General features: G+C 40.9%; 1 protein-coding gene across 6 annotated transcripts in view; it reads left to right on the top strand.

The window, feature by feature from the left end:
- The window catches only part of ANKS1B (ankyrin repeat and sterile alpha motif domain containing 1B), a gene marked incomplete at both ends in the record, with an annotated part of 409,595 nt that overhangs the window by 363,042 nt on the left and 31,673 nt on the right, over positions 1 to 14,880 (top strand). For 4 of the 6 annotated variants that reach the window (XM_084206425.1, XM_084206426.1, XM_084206424.1 and 1 more), the window contains one exon: positions 4,425 to 4,604. The exons of the other annotated variants lie outside the window; for them this stretch is intronic. In XM_084206425.1, coding sequence (XP_084062551.1) covers positions 4,425 to 4,604 — 180 coding nt within the window. The remainder of the gene's footprint in view (positions 1 to 4,424; positions 4,605 to 14,880) is intronic. 6 annotated transcript variants of the gene reach the window in all.

Raw genomic sequence — 14,880 nt, 5'->3', positions numbered from 1 at the left:
GAGAGTGTCTGTGCTCCCAAGTTAAATTTCCTGGTGTAAAAAGAAATACAGAAAGACAGAATGAGGGCTTATTTTTAAGTGTATTTAAAATTTCTGTGACCAGCCTGTTTTCACCCTGCTTATTCTCAGATGCCCCATACAGACATTTTAGATCCAAGCCCTTAATTCAAGCTATTCCCAATGCCATATTTAAAAAGGTCTGACAAATCTGTAATGTGCTCTAAGGCACATTGCACAAATGTGTGGATGTTTTTCTTGTATTTTATTTTTATGTATTTTGTGAATGATTCCTGATGCATGGCAGGTGTTAAAACACTCCAAGGAAACAGAAATAGATAAAAAGGCAGACTTTTTTGCTGAATGCCTTTAATACTCTGGACTGGATAATTAATTCCTACTCAGCAAGCAGGAAGGTTTCCACAGTCCACATTCTTGGTCAGGACTGTATATTCTCAGTTAATATGGAAGAGAAAACTGGATGTCCTCCATCTGTAGTCAAAATGATAAAAAGTAGTTTGCTGCTGCACAGCTAGAGTTACTGATGCGGGCCAGTGCTAAATGTCATTTATCACCTCTTGGAATTGGAGTCTTCACAGAGAATCCTAAAGAGGAGGACATGCTTTTGGAATGAAGTTTTTCTTTCCCATCAACTGCTACTATGCCATTTCACATGAAGCAAAGACATAGTGTTTAGTTTGTAGTCTGCAATAATTTGTAACTTGAAAATTGGCTTAAATAAACTGTCTGCTGCTGCTGTAAGATTGATTTATATAAAATCACTGAACAGTTTGGATTGGAAGGGACCTTAAAGATCATCGAGTTTCAACTCTCTTTGCTATGGGCAGGAGCACTTTCAACTAGATCAGGCTGCTCAACATCAGTAGAAAAGGTAGTTTGTTATTTAAAGTCGACTTTTAAGTTCCCAAGCTCAAGCTAAGCAATGCTAATGCTTCATTTTTCTGGACTGTTTTTGTATTAGCTTTTAAAATATTTCAAAGTAGAAGGTTAAATATTGATAAAAAGCAAAAAGTCCCTAAAATCTTTAAAATATCCACAGCATATGTTATTCCCTGTTGTGTGTTACTGCGTACTAAGGAAACACTATTTTGATTTCAAATTATTCAAATAGATATATGCTATATATACATATATATATTGCATATATATATACCCGCAGACACTATACAAATATACTTTTCTATACACAAAAGTATAGAAATTGCTGGATCTCGGGTTACCTCTGCAGCCTTGCTTTCTTTTCTTAAGTGCATCTTTTCCTTGGGTAATCTTTAATTACAGTTTCCATGGTCTTCATGAGAGCCCTTCCTCACCCAGTCAGCACTGGAGGCCAGAATTTAAACTGAAGGACCAGCAATTTTGGCAGAAAATTTGTAGAAGAAGTGTTGCAATAGTAATGATATTTTAACACAAGAATTAGTTCACTGGAGAGAATTCCTGGTTCCAGCTTAGACATCTGTGGGACATGAAGTGTGTTCAGGCAGCTTGGGAAAGGATCTCTTAAGCTCCCTTCCCTCTGTGGTTCCAGGTGTACCTGAGCAGCAGGTCTGAGAGGGGATGAGGCAGATTTTGAGAGTGAAATGTGTGATCAGACATCCCTGCAGGTCATGTGTCCTTGCATTCACAGCCAGGCAGAAAGACGAAGTGAGTACCTGGTGAGCAGCAGCAGCCTGGTGCTGAGCCATGGCAGCACTGCAAGGGTGTCCATGCCTGGTCTGCAGCTTTGTTTAAGGAGGTGAAAAGGTGGGTATGGAGTGAGGAAGAGGACTGAAGAAAGAATGGGAGATGGGCTCATGATTAAAGGAGTAGCTACACCTATGAAATATAGACTTACACCTGGTTTTGCCACAAAAAACTTGGATAATTTGTGGTAAGTTATTTAATTAATTAATTGCCTCCTAAACAGACACTAATTGTATGTTACTGACAATTTACATATTTGATTGGAGCCTTGAGTCTGATTTATACAAGTGCTGAGTACACAGTGCTGAAAATTAGATCAACAGACATGGAGTCTGGAACTCAAGCACTTTGGAAATGGAGCAAGAGATGTTGTAATTCAGTGACTGGTGCTTTCTAACCTTTGTTGTCTGCGTGTCTCTGGTCACCCACAATAAAGCAGTGATTATGAAATGCCAGAAGTCACAGGTGTGGTGAGAATTAATTGATTGACATTTGTAAAGCACTTATGAGCATCATGACTATGACGACATTAATCATCTTATCTTCAGAGCAGGATTTTAAAAGGGTTTAGGAGAGAGGTTTGGGGCCATGAAGCAAGGCAAGAATAAAATACTGACTACATGGTAACTAATGATAACACGGTGCTGAGTAGATGACAACACGCTGCGCAGTTGAGGATCCATCTGTGCTGTGAAGGACAACTTTGAGAAAATAGCATAAAACTGTACAATGACATACTGTTCCATAATGCAGAGGCACAGTAATTCTTTTATTTCTTGGGTCGGTAGTTCTTGTCTGTATTGCCTTGCCAGCAACCTTCCAATATAGATCTCAGAGTGAATTTCCTCCTCATGTCTAGTTTGATAAAGTATGAAAAGCTCAATGAGGGCTGGAATCTCTGTGTTCATCTGTCACTGTGATACACTGGTGGCCCTGCAACAGTGGGTGAATCCTGATTCTGAGCAGAGAGAGGTTGCCCTCCTGGCTGAAGCAGCAGGGAGCACTCACTAAAGAGGATCCTGTTTGGTGCCCATGCACTCAGGCTACTTTCAGAGCAGAAGTGTGTGTGCACCACGTTTTTAGGCCCAGGGAGGGTGGGTTTTAGAGGTTATGCCTCAGCAAACCTCTGAGCATGTGCAGAATACAGCTTTCCAGAAGCTTTTAACTGGGCCAAATGTAGGTGGATTTTTGTGAAGGAGGGAAAAGATTATTCCTAAGAGGAAAATGCTCTTTTCTTTGCCCTGGGAAATGTCAAGTGCTCGTCTCAGATCATAGGAAAGCCAGAGAATTTTTTTAAAAAATTAAAATCCCAGTTAATTAAAAATTACTAAAGAGCTATATTTTCCTAACATTTTTCTTGTTGGCAACATGAAAAATACTAATCCATTACTGTGATTGCAAGGACTAATGTGACATAGACTCCTACACTTCAAATATTGACATCAGGCATTACTATGACTTGAACTTTCCATTTGGAAGAGATTACAACTCTCAGATTTCTTACCCCAGATCTTGTTTCTTAACAGCATGGAGTAAAGTACCTTGATGATTTTCAGAACTGGGCTTGCTTCAGTGTAATAATGCATGAATCATCCACTTTAATTCTCTCTTTAAATAAAAAGGCAGAACTTTTTTACCTTCCACACTGGTTTTTTGCTTGCTCCACTGTCTTCAGGCCCCCTCTTGTTGCTGAGTACTGAAATAGAGCACTGCAGCAGCAGGTGGCTTGGGGAGGGTCTGCACTGAGCAAACCTGCTCCTGGGCACGCTCTGCCCTGTACCCTGCATCCTGAGAGAGGAGCATTTCCCATCCCGTTGCTGTGGAGTGTTTTCCTGCTCACACAGGGTGGTACTGGTGCAGACTGACAGTGCACTGCAGCTCCCTGCTCCTGCTGATGGAGCTCCAAGAGAGTGCGGGGCGCTGGACCTGCACACCAGTGCTTGTAGCTGGTTGAACAAGTGATGTCACATGCATCAGACCTTTCCAAAGGTACACAGCATGTCTGGCTGTGGGCAGTGTGGTGGCAGATCCTGGTGAAATGTCCCCAGCAGGACCTGTTTATTTATTAGGTAGCACTTCTGTATCAATGCTGTGCGGTATTTGCACACTGACGGATACAAGGCTACAGTCCAGTAGAGGTAAGGAGAAAAGCCGGGTGAAATATTTGTACTCTGATGCTTTCATGCATTCCAGGAATTGGTATTTAGCTTGTGTCTGATATCTGGTACTTCAAGTTAAAATGGATGTTCTGCAAAGCCTACAAAAACTGCACCAAAATGTCTACACTGTGTAAATGGGCATGCGTTTCTTTTTTCCAGCCAGAGGTGTTGCTAGTGTTCAAATCACTTCCACTGCTCAGAGCAGCTGATCAGAAGTGGTGAGAATGTATTTCATCTTACAAATAGCCAATACTAAATAATGGCTTTATTTGGGCCTTGGCAAGAAGCTCACCGTTTTATCTCTAGGAGAGAGTATATATTACACAAGGAGCTTTTGGGGAGGAAATTTGCTGCTAGTTCATGTAATCAGTGAACTATTTTTCCTTCCACGTGGGCTCTGCACTTCAGGTAGCAAATCTCAAAAGTTCATCCACAATAACCTCTCCTGCAGGAATTGTTCCATAATTTTTTTAGTGTAAAAAATTCAAATGCTCTTTTAAATGTGTGATTTGAAGTCAGCAACATGCTGTTCTTCTTATGCTGCATTTTTCTTTCTCTGTCCAGGAACCCAGTGGTAACCACACTCCTCCTCAGTTGTCTCCATCACTTAGCCAAAGCACTTTCACTACTGGTGGCTCCCTGGACGTTCCCCACATTATCATGCAGGGCGATGCAAGGAGAAGAAGAAATGAAAACTATTTTGATGATATTCCCCGGTCAAAGCTGGAGAGGCAGATGGCACAGGTAGGACTAAAACCGGTGGCATTCAAAGGCTGGGCCTTGTGCTTTTGGTTTCAGGACTAATCCTGAGCACAGCAGTGGGTTGTACATGAAGGCTGAGTAGTAAACAATGAAGGGTGACAATTTTTCCAAGCTGTCTGTTCCAGCTCTCTGTGTTTCAAGTAGTATAAATTGATGTGTTGGTGTACAATCTCTCCTCAGAGGTAGAGGTTTGAGGGAGTTCAGCTGCATGGAGGTTGAGATGGAGGGGGCTTCTGTGCACCAGAGTGTGCAGCCTTCCCCCAGCACTGACTCTGCCCCTCATTTCCATAATAAGGTGCAGATTCCTGAAATTCTGAGCAACGTAGATAAAAGTAAGCTTGCATCAGTTCCCTGCTGGAAACTCAGAGGACTTGGAGGGTGATGATTGCTGCATTTATTAATGGGAAGGGTCAGCATTCTGCAAAACTGTGATCTGGGGATGTATTTTGATTATTTAAAAATAAGATTTAACTATGAAAAAATTATTTGAATAGCACTAGACTCAACTGGGTGTTAAATCAAGCTGTTCATGAAAGAAAGCTTAAGGTAACCTCCATGTCTAAATTTTTTTCATCCAACCACTGAAAGAGTACTGATAACTTTAAATTAAGCATATACTGAGTGATGCCACAGAACCATAGAACCATGTAGGATGGAAAAGACCCTTAAGGTCTTCAACTCCAACCCCGAACTCAGCACTGCCATGTTCACCACTAAACCATGTCCCAAAGAGCCACATCTACATGTTGTTTGAACAGTTCCAGGGATGATGATTGAACCACTTCCCTGGACAGCTCATTCCAATGCCTGACCACCCCATTCAGTGAAAAAATTTTTTCTAATATTCAGTCTAAAGTACAGTAAATTATGCATGGACAGTCTGTTGGTGAAAATGCTTTAGAATGAGCTCAACTGGTTTTCATTGATACCTATGCTGATGAAAGACAGCCAGGTCTGATGCTGCATGCTGGAAACAAGACTTTGATTTGCTGTCAGAAGCAGATGGGCAGCCAGGGCAGTTCCTGGAGCAACTCATTCCACGAAGGACCAGGTTGCTGCATGCTTCCCTGCATGAGGCTTCCCAGCAGTGGCTCTGCCTGCCACAACCCAAAATAGAGCCTCTGTCCAAAATTCAGCCTCAAAATGGAAACAGCTATGCAAATAACTGTATTATAATGAACAAAAGGCTGCAGTCTGTCAGCTAATTACATGAACTAGAAGTAATTAAATGAAAACAAGCAAGGTGCTGCCATTACCTGGGAACACAGAAACAAATTGAATTCCTTTTGTTCAGAGGACATTTCTAAGGAAGTGAAATTGCATTTGGTTGGGTGGGGCTGTTGCCTTGCCCTTTTTTAATCTAATTGTCTGCTGTAAAATTTTCTTGTACAGAATTAAGGAGAAAGTTGCTGAGTGAATGAACTTGTTTTTAAACCAAAGTCTGCCGGGCTTTTGTGGCAAGAATATGGTTGAGCTGAAGTCCAGCAAAGAAAAGACAGGTTCTTAACATGAAAATATTTCTTGAAGGTCATGAAATTTAGGTGTTTGTGCATAAAATGCACACTTGCTTGTGGCTGAATACACTGGTTTGTCTAATTAGTTCATTTTATCACTTTGCTACAAATCCCTGTACTTGCTACCTCTTTAGTCACTAGCATTGAAGACAAATAATAAAACAAAACAAAACAAAAAACACCCCTATGCTAACAATTCTTTCTCCTTTCTCCACTCCTTTGTCTTACTGATATTCCCAAGAGGTTTGGCATACTCTAATAAATGACACCTGGAGGTTTTCTTTGTGTGGTTAAATACTGCATTTCCAGAAGGACTGATATGTTACATGTCCAAAGAGAAAACTGAACAGTTATTACTTACACCACTCCAGACTCCTATACAACCAATTAAGTGCTTAAGGGATTTTTTTTTGTTGTTGATGGGTTTTTTGGGGGGTTTTGGTTGGGTGGGTGGGTGAGTAAATGATTGGTTTTTGGGGTTGTATTTTTTTTTTTTTTTTGCTTGTGGTTTTTGGGGTTTTTTGGTTGGGTTTTTTTCTGTTGTTGTTGTGGGTGTGTACCCACTGAATGGATGTGCCTTCTCTCTAGTTTTAACCATTGAATATAGCTGTCATCCTTTGGGACTCCAAAGGGGAAAATGGATTCAGATTAAATCCATAAAACCGTGGTTTGTGTTGTTCCCTGAACTCCAATCTGTTTGAAGTCTTTTTCAGCTCTGCCCCCAAATTCTGCATTCCTGATGTATGTAAAATTCCCTTTGACTTTAATGGGAAAGTCAATGACTCCCTCTGGTGATCATTCTCAATAAATTGGATTCACCCCATTAAGAGGCTAATCAGGGATTTCTTCAACCATTCTAGCCCAAAAATAGATTCTTAAATTTATTTTGTGCAATGTGTGCTCTGCCAAAATGAACTATATTTCCTTCAGTCTTTTCCCCCAAAGCCTCTTTGAAATTAAAAGTAAAATAATTGTTTCTGCAAAGTAAAGGAGATCCAACTGATTCTGAACATAAACCTTCTGCTCTGTGTGTTGTGGGGTTTTTTGGGTTTTTCTTTCATCTAGCAACTTTCTCCTTGCACTTTGCTGGTGCTTTTGGCTTGTGTCAGATCAGCAGCAATTTCTGAACTGATACCAGTCCAGCTTCCCAGCTACAATACTTTTCACATACAGAATGATCTAGAGGGATTATTTGAATTGCTTTGAGAATGTTCTTTTGTCCTAACCCTTTCTTTGCTAGGCTGTTTGCATGCTGCTGTATGAATCTGCATGTGTACTGGATGCTATAGTTCACAAATGTGCATAAATGGATGCTGGGGTGTTTTGGAAGTTTTAGGTATGTTCTGGATGATGAGATTAGTGGGTGTTTTTATGGCCTTGAAGAGAGAGGCCAGCATGGTATTGTGAACTTATTTATTGTATTGCTTTCATGAACTTGATTTTATTTAAAAATGTTAGAATGAGACTATCTTATCCTTAATTTACAATATAAAATCTGAAGATGTTTTGACAAAACTGGATATTTCCATCTTTACTATGGCCTGTGTTTCCACTAAACTGTTACAGGGAGTCATCAATCATGTTGATCTTTGCATCAATCAACCAATATTTCTTAAACAATGAGCACAGCGGCTTAAATCTGTTTTCCTTTGATGTGCTAGATGTGTTTAAACAGTACTCCAAACCATAATCAAATCTGCTTGTAAGTAATACAACTCTTTGTTTCCTGGAGGAAGCACTGATTTAAATTTACTTAATGTGGGTGGTTTTGTCTCAAGGCCAGCATGTACCTTCATTTACAGTTCCCTAGCAGACTATTTGTGCCCTAAGGGGAAAATTGTAATATAAACAATGAGTCTAACCAATTTAGATTCCCCCATGGAATAGGTTTGGTCATCCAACTCCCCCACTGATCATCCAGCTCCGAAAGTCTGTGATGTCTGGTTGTATAAATCATAACTGCCAAAATGGTAATACAGGAGGTTGTGAGATGGTTTGTTTTCCAAAGAAAAAGGAGAAAAAAAATCTAGGAAGAAATTAGTAGTCTGAGTCATCATTAGCTGTGGATGTTGAATTTTGAGCCTGCAAACTGTAGGTTAGTATGATCAAATTAACGTAGTTTAAAATAGCTGAGGTTGTTCTTAAGATTGCCTAAACTTTTAAAATAGATCTGAAATCATGCAGGCAAAGCTTGAGTACTTTGGAGCCAAAATCGATAGGAGGAGGAGTCCCATTGAAGGGATTGGGCTCCTCATTCACCCCTGAAATAGGTGCAGGGAAGAACTTTGGGGGTTGAAAGGAATCACAGCCATGTTCATTAAAAGACATCAGTCAAAACATCACCTCCTTAGGATTTGTGATTCTCCAGGCAGGAGAGCAGCTGTAGGTACCATCTGCAGGCATATTCCAGACTGCCAGCCCCGAGGCACTGGCTGTTTGTGGGTGGCACGCCGTGCTTTTAGCCGCCCTGGTCCATAAGACCTCTGGCTGTGGTGCTCCGAGCTCTGCACCCTGCCCTGAGCCAGGAGGGAGGAACAAAAACACCTTTCCCATGGCAGGCACGCAGGGAGGTGCAGGAGACAGCCCTGCCCGTGGCACTCCTTGCAGAAGGAGAGCTGGGGCAGGTGTCCCCTGATGCTGTCACACCATGCCTGAACCTGCGGCACAGCCCAGCTGGGAGCGGTCTGTGCTCTGGGCAGTGCGCAGGAGCATCTCTGGGGACAGCAACAGCCTGGAGGGGGGAGTCAGAGTCAGCTTCCTAGCAGGGTGAACCCAGTCATGGCCCTATGGGGACACCCCAGAGGGCTGTCATGGAAGGAAGAGATCTTTTAAGATCTGAGAGAGTTGAAAAATTTATTCACAAAGGCTGACAGGAGTTGTTCGTGGGGCTGTTCATTCCCAGAGTTGCTGAACTCAGACTTAATTTTGAAAGCCTTTCTGGGTGCTTCAGGAGCATGGTCAGAGGGTTCTTACCTTATTTTATTTTAATTTTTTTAATTTTTAATTTTTTTTTTTTCCTAAAATGCAAGATGGCTTCAATGTAAGGTTGTTGTGATGACTGCACAGTAAGTGTGAAGTAAATCTGTCCTGATTGTTTGGATTCTGCCTTTTAACATTATTTTGTTAGATACAATAATTCATTGCTGGGTTAGGACTGATATGCAGGGGGCAATAATTTAAATGGCTTTAGTACAACAGATTCTTTACCTACAGAAGAGGAGAAATATCATAAAAACAAAAAACTGAATTAACAAAGGCAGGTTTATATTAAAATTGTGAAATAATTTTGCTTCTTTCTGAAGTAATACTTTCAACTCAGCAATGTCTTCCAAATACTTCACAGATAGTGCATTTGTATTTCCTGTGGGGCTGTGATTTAAAATCATATTTTCCATTTTTCAGCTAGGAAAACTGACATACAGGGATGTTGCAGGTTGAGTAAGATGATATAGAAAGTTTGAAGGAGCCTAGAATAAAGAAGTCATCTTTAGTTTTGTAACTTTAAACCACAATATTACTATTTTTTTTTACTTGTTTCGTGTTTGTTTTCTCGTCTCCTCTGCTTTTGAAGGATTTAAATGTTACTGTGAATGAGGAAAAATATGTCCAAGAGAATGCTGCTGTGTAAAATGAGATTATCTAAGAAGCAGTGAAGAAGGTTTTTTTATCAATAGTTAATATTAGTCATGAAATAACAGAATTCTTTACTAGTTGATTTATGAAGCAATAAATACAAAAATATGGTCATCTAGATTCATTCTCTTGTTACTTCTTAGGCTACTTATTTCCTTTTTTATAAGCATAAAATAGCTTGTGTTGGGAGGATAAATAACTGTCTAAAAAAAAGTCAAATCCAAACAAAATTCTCTGAGCTTGATATTTTAGGTGCTTTATATTTTTATTATGGAAAGATGACTGACCTGTGACAACCTTCAATTTAACATCAAAAGAAAAATGCTTAGCTACATCTTTTGCTGGCAGTTGTATTTGTAATTCACACAGATGCAAACACCATAGACGCCTCTATCTTGACCTGTAAATTTCAGCCCATTTTCTTCCATTGATCCCTTGAGAATTGTGTATTTCATGGAATCACAGAACCATCATGGAGTTGGATCATCTAGTTCCAACCTCGCTGCTCAGAGCAGGTTTCTCAAAGCCCCATCCAGCGTGGCCTTGAACACATCCGTGGGTGGGTTATCCACCACTTCTCTGGGCAATGGACAAGTAAACCAATAAAGACATTATAAGAAGTCTTCTTAATTTCTGCCTGAATGGAGAGAGAATATTTTTTCAAGAATGTTAAAGAAGCTGATATTTTAGAACTGAATTCATGTGAGGGGGATCATACCTCACATACAAGCTGCTTCAGCAAATGGAATTAAGGAAGCCTCTTCTATATTCAGTATTAATGATCCAAACTTTAGGTGTAAATACCACACCAGGAAAAGGACAAATGTTCTTTATTAATTTCCTGCTTTTCACACTTGGTCTTGTGAGCTAGAAGGTCCACATTGAGAAGATTTTATGAAAACCAAATTTTAATACTTAACATTTACATTTTTGATCTGCTGGAAAAAAGCTGTGCTTAGAGTTTGGGGTGCTTTTCTGAAAGAGTGTTTTTGTTGTTTGGAGGGTTTTTTTTTGCAGAAAGATAGATAGCTGTAGTCTGATAAACTTCATTGGTGTTTGTGCAGAAGTTTGTATCCTCTCTGCAAGGAGAGGACACACTGGGTACACTGAGGTACCCTGGGGTACACTGGAAGCTGGCAGCGCCAGCAGAAAGGGTATTGTCAATGAGAAGGAGCTCACCCATCACCCACTTCTTGCCTGCAAGAGAGCCAGTCCTAGGGGCCCAGTTGTCTGGAAATTTTCATGTAAAGTATTTTCAGGAGCAGCAGAAGAAATACACTGCTGCAAAGAGTGTAATTCTTCTAATAAGAAGTGATATTTTGAGCTTCTGTTTCTCTAACAGAAATACAAATTTCAAATTTCACTCTGAAGATTTTTTTTTTTTTTTCGTAAGGCATGCTCTCCCCAGAGAGCATTCAGGAATGCAGCATTTACTTTTATTAAATACCTGAAGTTTTTTATATGGGAGAAGGAAATTCAGCCAAGGGCCACCGAGATGGTTGAGAGCTGAAGCAGTTGCCCTCCAAGGAGAGTCTGAACAAGCAGGGCTGGCTGCAGAAGACGTGGCTTTGGGTACTAAAACTGAAAGAGGATTCTGGATGCCAGAGGAACTTTCTCTCCATATGGACAGGCAAGCAGGGGGACAGGTTGTTCACAGAATCTGTCCTTGAGGTTTTCAAGACCTGACAGGATGAAGCCCTGAGAAATCTGGTCTCATCTCACAGCTGCTCCTGCTTTGAGCTGCAGTTGGATTGGAGCTTTCCTGAGCTTCCTTGCAACATGAATTATCCTGTGATTTATATCCTTATTCTTTTGAAAGACTACTCTATCTAATTTGAAGTATTCTGAAACTTTCAGGTCTTTTTTGACTTCCTCTAACCTAAATCACTTTGCTGATTTATTTGCTATTGTATTTCTCTGTGTAATCCTACTAAATTTCATCTGACTGATCTGTAGGTCATCTGACCTGTTTTCAGTTCTTACCCCATTCTGAGAAGTCCTTCACTTCTGGATCCTCCTTAGAGAGCACTGCCACAGCATGGAGCAGGTCCTTGCAGATTGCCTCAACACATTCAGTCCATTTGTGCTTAAATACCAATAATCATTCTCGAAACATGCTGCATCAGGAGACACACAGTGTCCAAGTCTTGCTGTACTTCTCCTTGCTGCTGCTGATTTAATTGGCCAGTTTCCCAACACAGGAAGGAAATTTGATCTGAGATGATTCATACTGAAGGACCTCATTGTGAACATCTTGAATTTTTCTCGGCGCATAGAAACTGTCTTGGTAGCACATGGAAGGCAACATTACACTTTTTCTTTGTTATTCTCAGTAATGTATGCATAGATATAAATATACACATGCATACTTATGTTCCTGAGGGTTTATTTCAGATGGCCAGGAGTGAGAACCAGGGGATGGTGACTGGATTTTTAAACTTTTCTAGTCACTTTCTGGTCCCTGCAGTTAGGCTGGCTGTAACGTTCTGAACCGTCCTTTTCTCCCATCTCAAATACTCTTTTAGCCCTTCTTTGGTCCTTTAGTATCTTCTGTGACTTTTCAAGGATAATTGCTCCTAATTTAGGTAAATCTTTAACATCTCCTAACATGCCATTGAGTGAATCCCATTGAGCTGTAATGACTTCATCTGGACTGCCTTCCACCCGGCTCCTGCTCTTCCTGTGTCTGGTGTCCAGGTATTCTTTTCTGCCACTTTCCTCTCCTTAGAAAGCATAGGTTTTCTATGACCAGTCTTATAGTTACTCTTCCTTCTGATTACCAGCCATGTTTGCCTAGTCTATAAGGAGGAAGCCTAAAGTTTTCCCTGGATAATTCTTTTCACCCTTCCTTTGCCCCTGCTGCTTGTCAGAGCTGTTTTCCACCGTGACTAGACAGGGAAACCTTTTATGCATGGGACACCACAAAAAGGATGTGATAGCAGAGTCTTGCTGTGACCTTACTCGTAAGCATTTCTCTTTGGGGAACTATTAAGATAATGGCATATTTGATACTAATCAGGCAATAGATAATGCTATTGTTTTGCTCTTCTTTGCCATATTACTTAGGAAAATGTTCTTTGTTAAACTCTTTCACAGAACCTCTGTGTCAGTGGTATTGGGTGCCCAAGTGTATTTGTGTTTATTGTGGTGGAAGAGTATGCACAGATTGAATTCTTTAGGGTTTTTTGAGAGCATATGTTTTGGGAGCTGAAAGTTGTGAGTGTTTGAAACCTAATTCACATTCTTTTTTCTGCTGCCTATTTTTTAGCCTCAGATAGCCATTTAACCTTTCTCCTTGCCTTGGTTCCTTCCGCTCCACCTCAGAGGTATACAACTTTAGGTACTTCTCCTGGGTATTTCATAATTCATTAAAAATTTTAAGTACTTTGAAGATATAAACTATGTGTATAGTAAATGCTAAATATTTCTACAATGGTGCAAGGAAAAGGTTGATTTCTAAATTTGAATTCATTACCATCCATAAATTAATGTTCCATCTGCACCACGTTTCAGTACCTTAGTCATTCAAACATTAATGAAAGAAAAACTGAGTAATGAGTTTTGCACTGCTGTCCTGACTGGGTGTTTGTAGAGTTGTGGGAAATTCTCAGTCCTTGCTGGTCTGCTTGATGTATTGTTGATTGTGTTTAAAAATGGTTTCACTTAAGCCTAAATGCTTCAAACCTATAATTCTGGAGGAAAATCTTTTTGTTGGGGGAAGTTCACTTGAACAGTCCTTGAAGCAGAGACTTGCACCCAAAACTTGTGTGCTTCCATTTGGGAAAGGATGGGCTGGGGAGGGAGGGGCCAGATGGGTACCACTGACATGTGTAAGAGAGGATTAATTCACTTCCCTCTTTTTAAATGGAGCAACTTGAAGCCTGGACACACAGGTGCTGCAGGGTTCCCTGTCCCTGAGTTAGCACCAGGGCAGATGAAGGACTGAGCTGGCTGAGTCATGCCAATCCCTAAGGGCAAACCCTTGAGAGAGGCAGGATTTAAGAGCATACTTTTATCTCAAGAATATCATGATGCTGAGAAGTGGCTGCACAATGTGGCAGCATCGTGGCAACCCCTTGCCAGCTCTGGGGAGAAATAAAACATCTGCCAGCCTGCAGTATCCTGCTGCATCCCCTCCTGCTCTCGTGGCCTCGGTGTGTCCAACCAGCAATGCCGTCGGTTTTCTTGACTCCCTTGACTACCAGATGTTTGGGCATGCTGCACCAGCATGGAAATGCCTTCTCTTTGCTCTTCTCTTGCAAAGCAGAGGCACAGCCTTCTGCCATGGATTCCTATTCAGGAATTTCCCCACCTCAGGCAAACAGATACAGGTATCACAGCGATGGGGTATGGCCAGAATGTCCTGAAGTCAGTTTTCCTGACATACAAAAAAGGTCATTGGTAACCAGTACTGCAGTGTCCTAAGGATGGCGCAGCAGAAGAAGCTGCAGCAGTGTTTTGCTGTTGATCTTGCACTGAGACAGTGTTCATCACATGGAGGAGGACTAGTTTGTAGCAAATTTCAGGGGATGAGGTAGAAGCCTGGAAAATAGTTAAAGTTTTAATTAGCTAATGTTATCAAAATTTAGAGCCCTGCGCATCAGGAAAGAGAAGCAAAGAACTTCAAAAACAAGATGAGGCAGGCAGAATTAACCACATATGTGAAAGTTTTAAAATAACTAAAGCTGGAGGAAGGGATGTGTGCTCATGCATTTCAGATGATGAAGGAAATAAGGGACAATTAACAACATAAGACAGCCACCAGGCTGTCTGGCAGCACTCCGTAGTCAGTCCAGAGGATGCCAGGCTTCCCTGACAGTATATAGAAGTGGTAACTTGTTCTGTCACCAGCCAGGGTGCAGACCACAAAGGTAAGAGCAAGAGTCATATTTTAAGAAGACTTTCTTCTTTGGGTTGATTTGAGCATCAGTGCTGAATTCCTGCTGCTGCTGCTGCTGACAAAAACCAGCGATGCACGTTCATGATGTTGTTAAATTACTGAAATATTAATTGCTATCTCTTCTGGATGCTGCAGTTGCATTCTTCATGTCTGTTTATTGCCTTTTGTTGCTGCCTGCTGAAGATAGCGTGGGCAGATCCTATGTCTGATG

Source organism: Fringilla coelebs (assembly GCF_963513975.1).
Source record: "Fringilla coelebs genome assembly, chromosome: 5".
NCBI classification, from domain to species: domain Eukaryota; kingdom Metazoa; phylum Chordata; class Aves; order Passeriformes; family Fringillidae; genus Fringilla; species Fringilla coelebs.
Note: the sequence above shows the minus strand (reverse complement) of the source record. Positions and strands in the feature narration are given on the sequence as shown.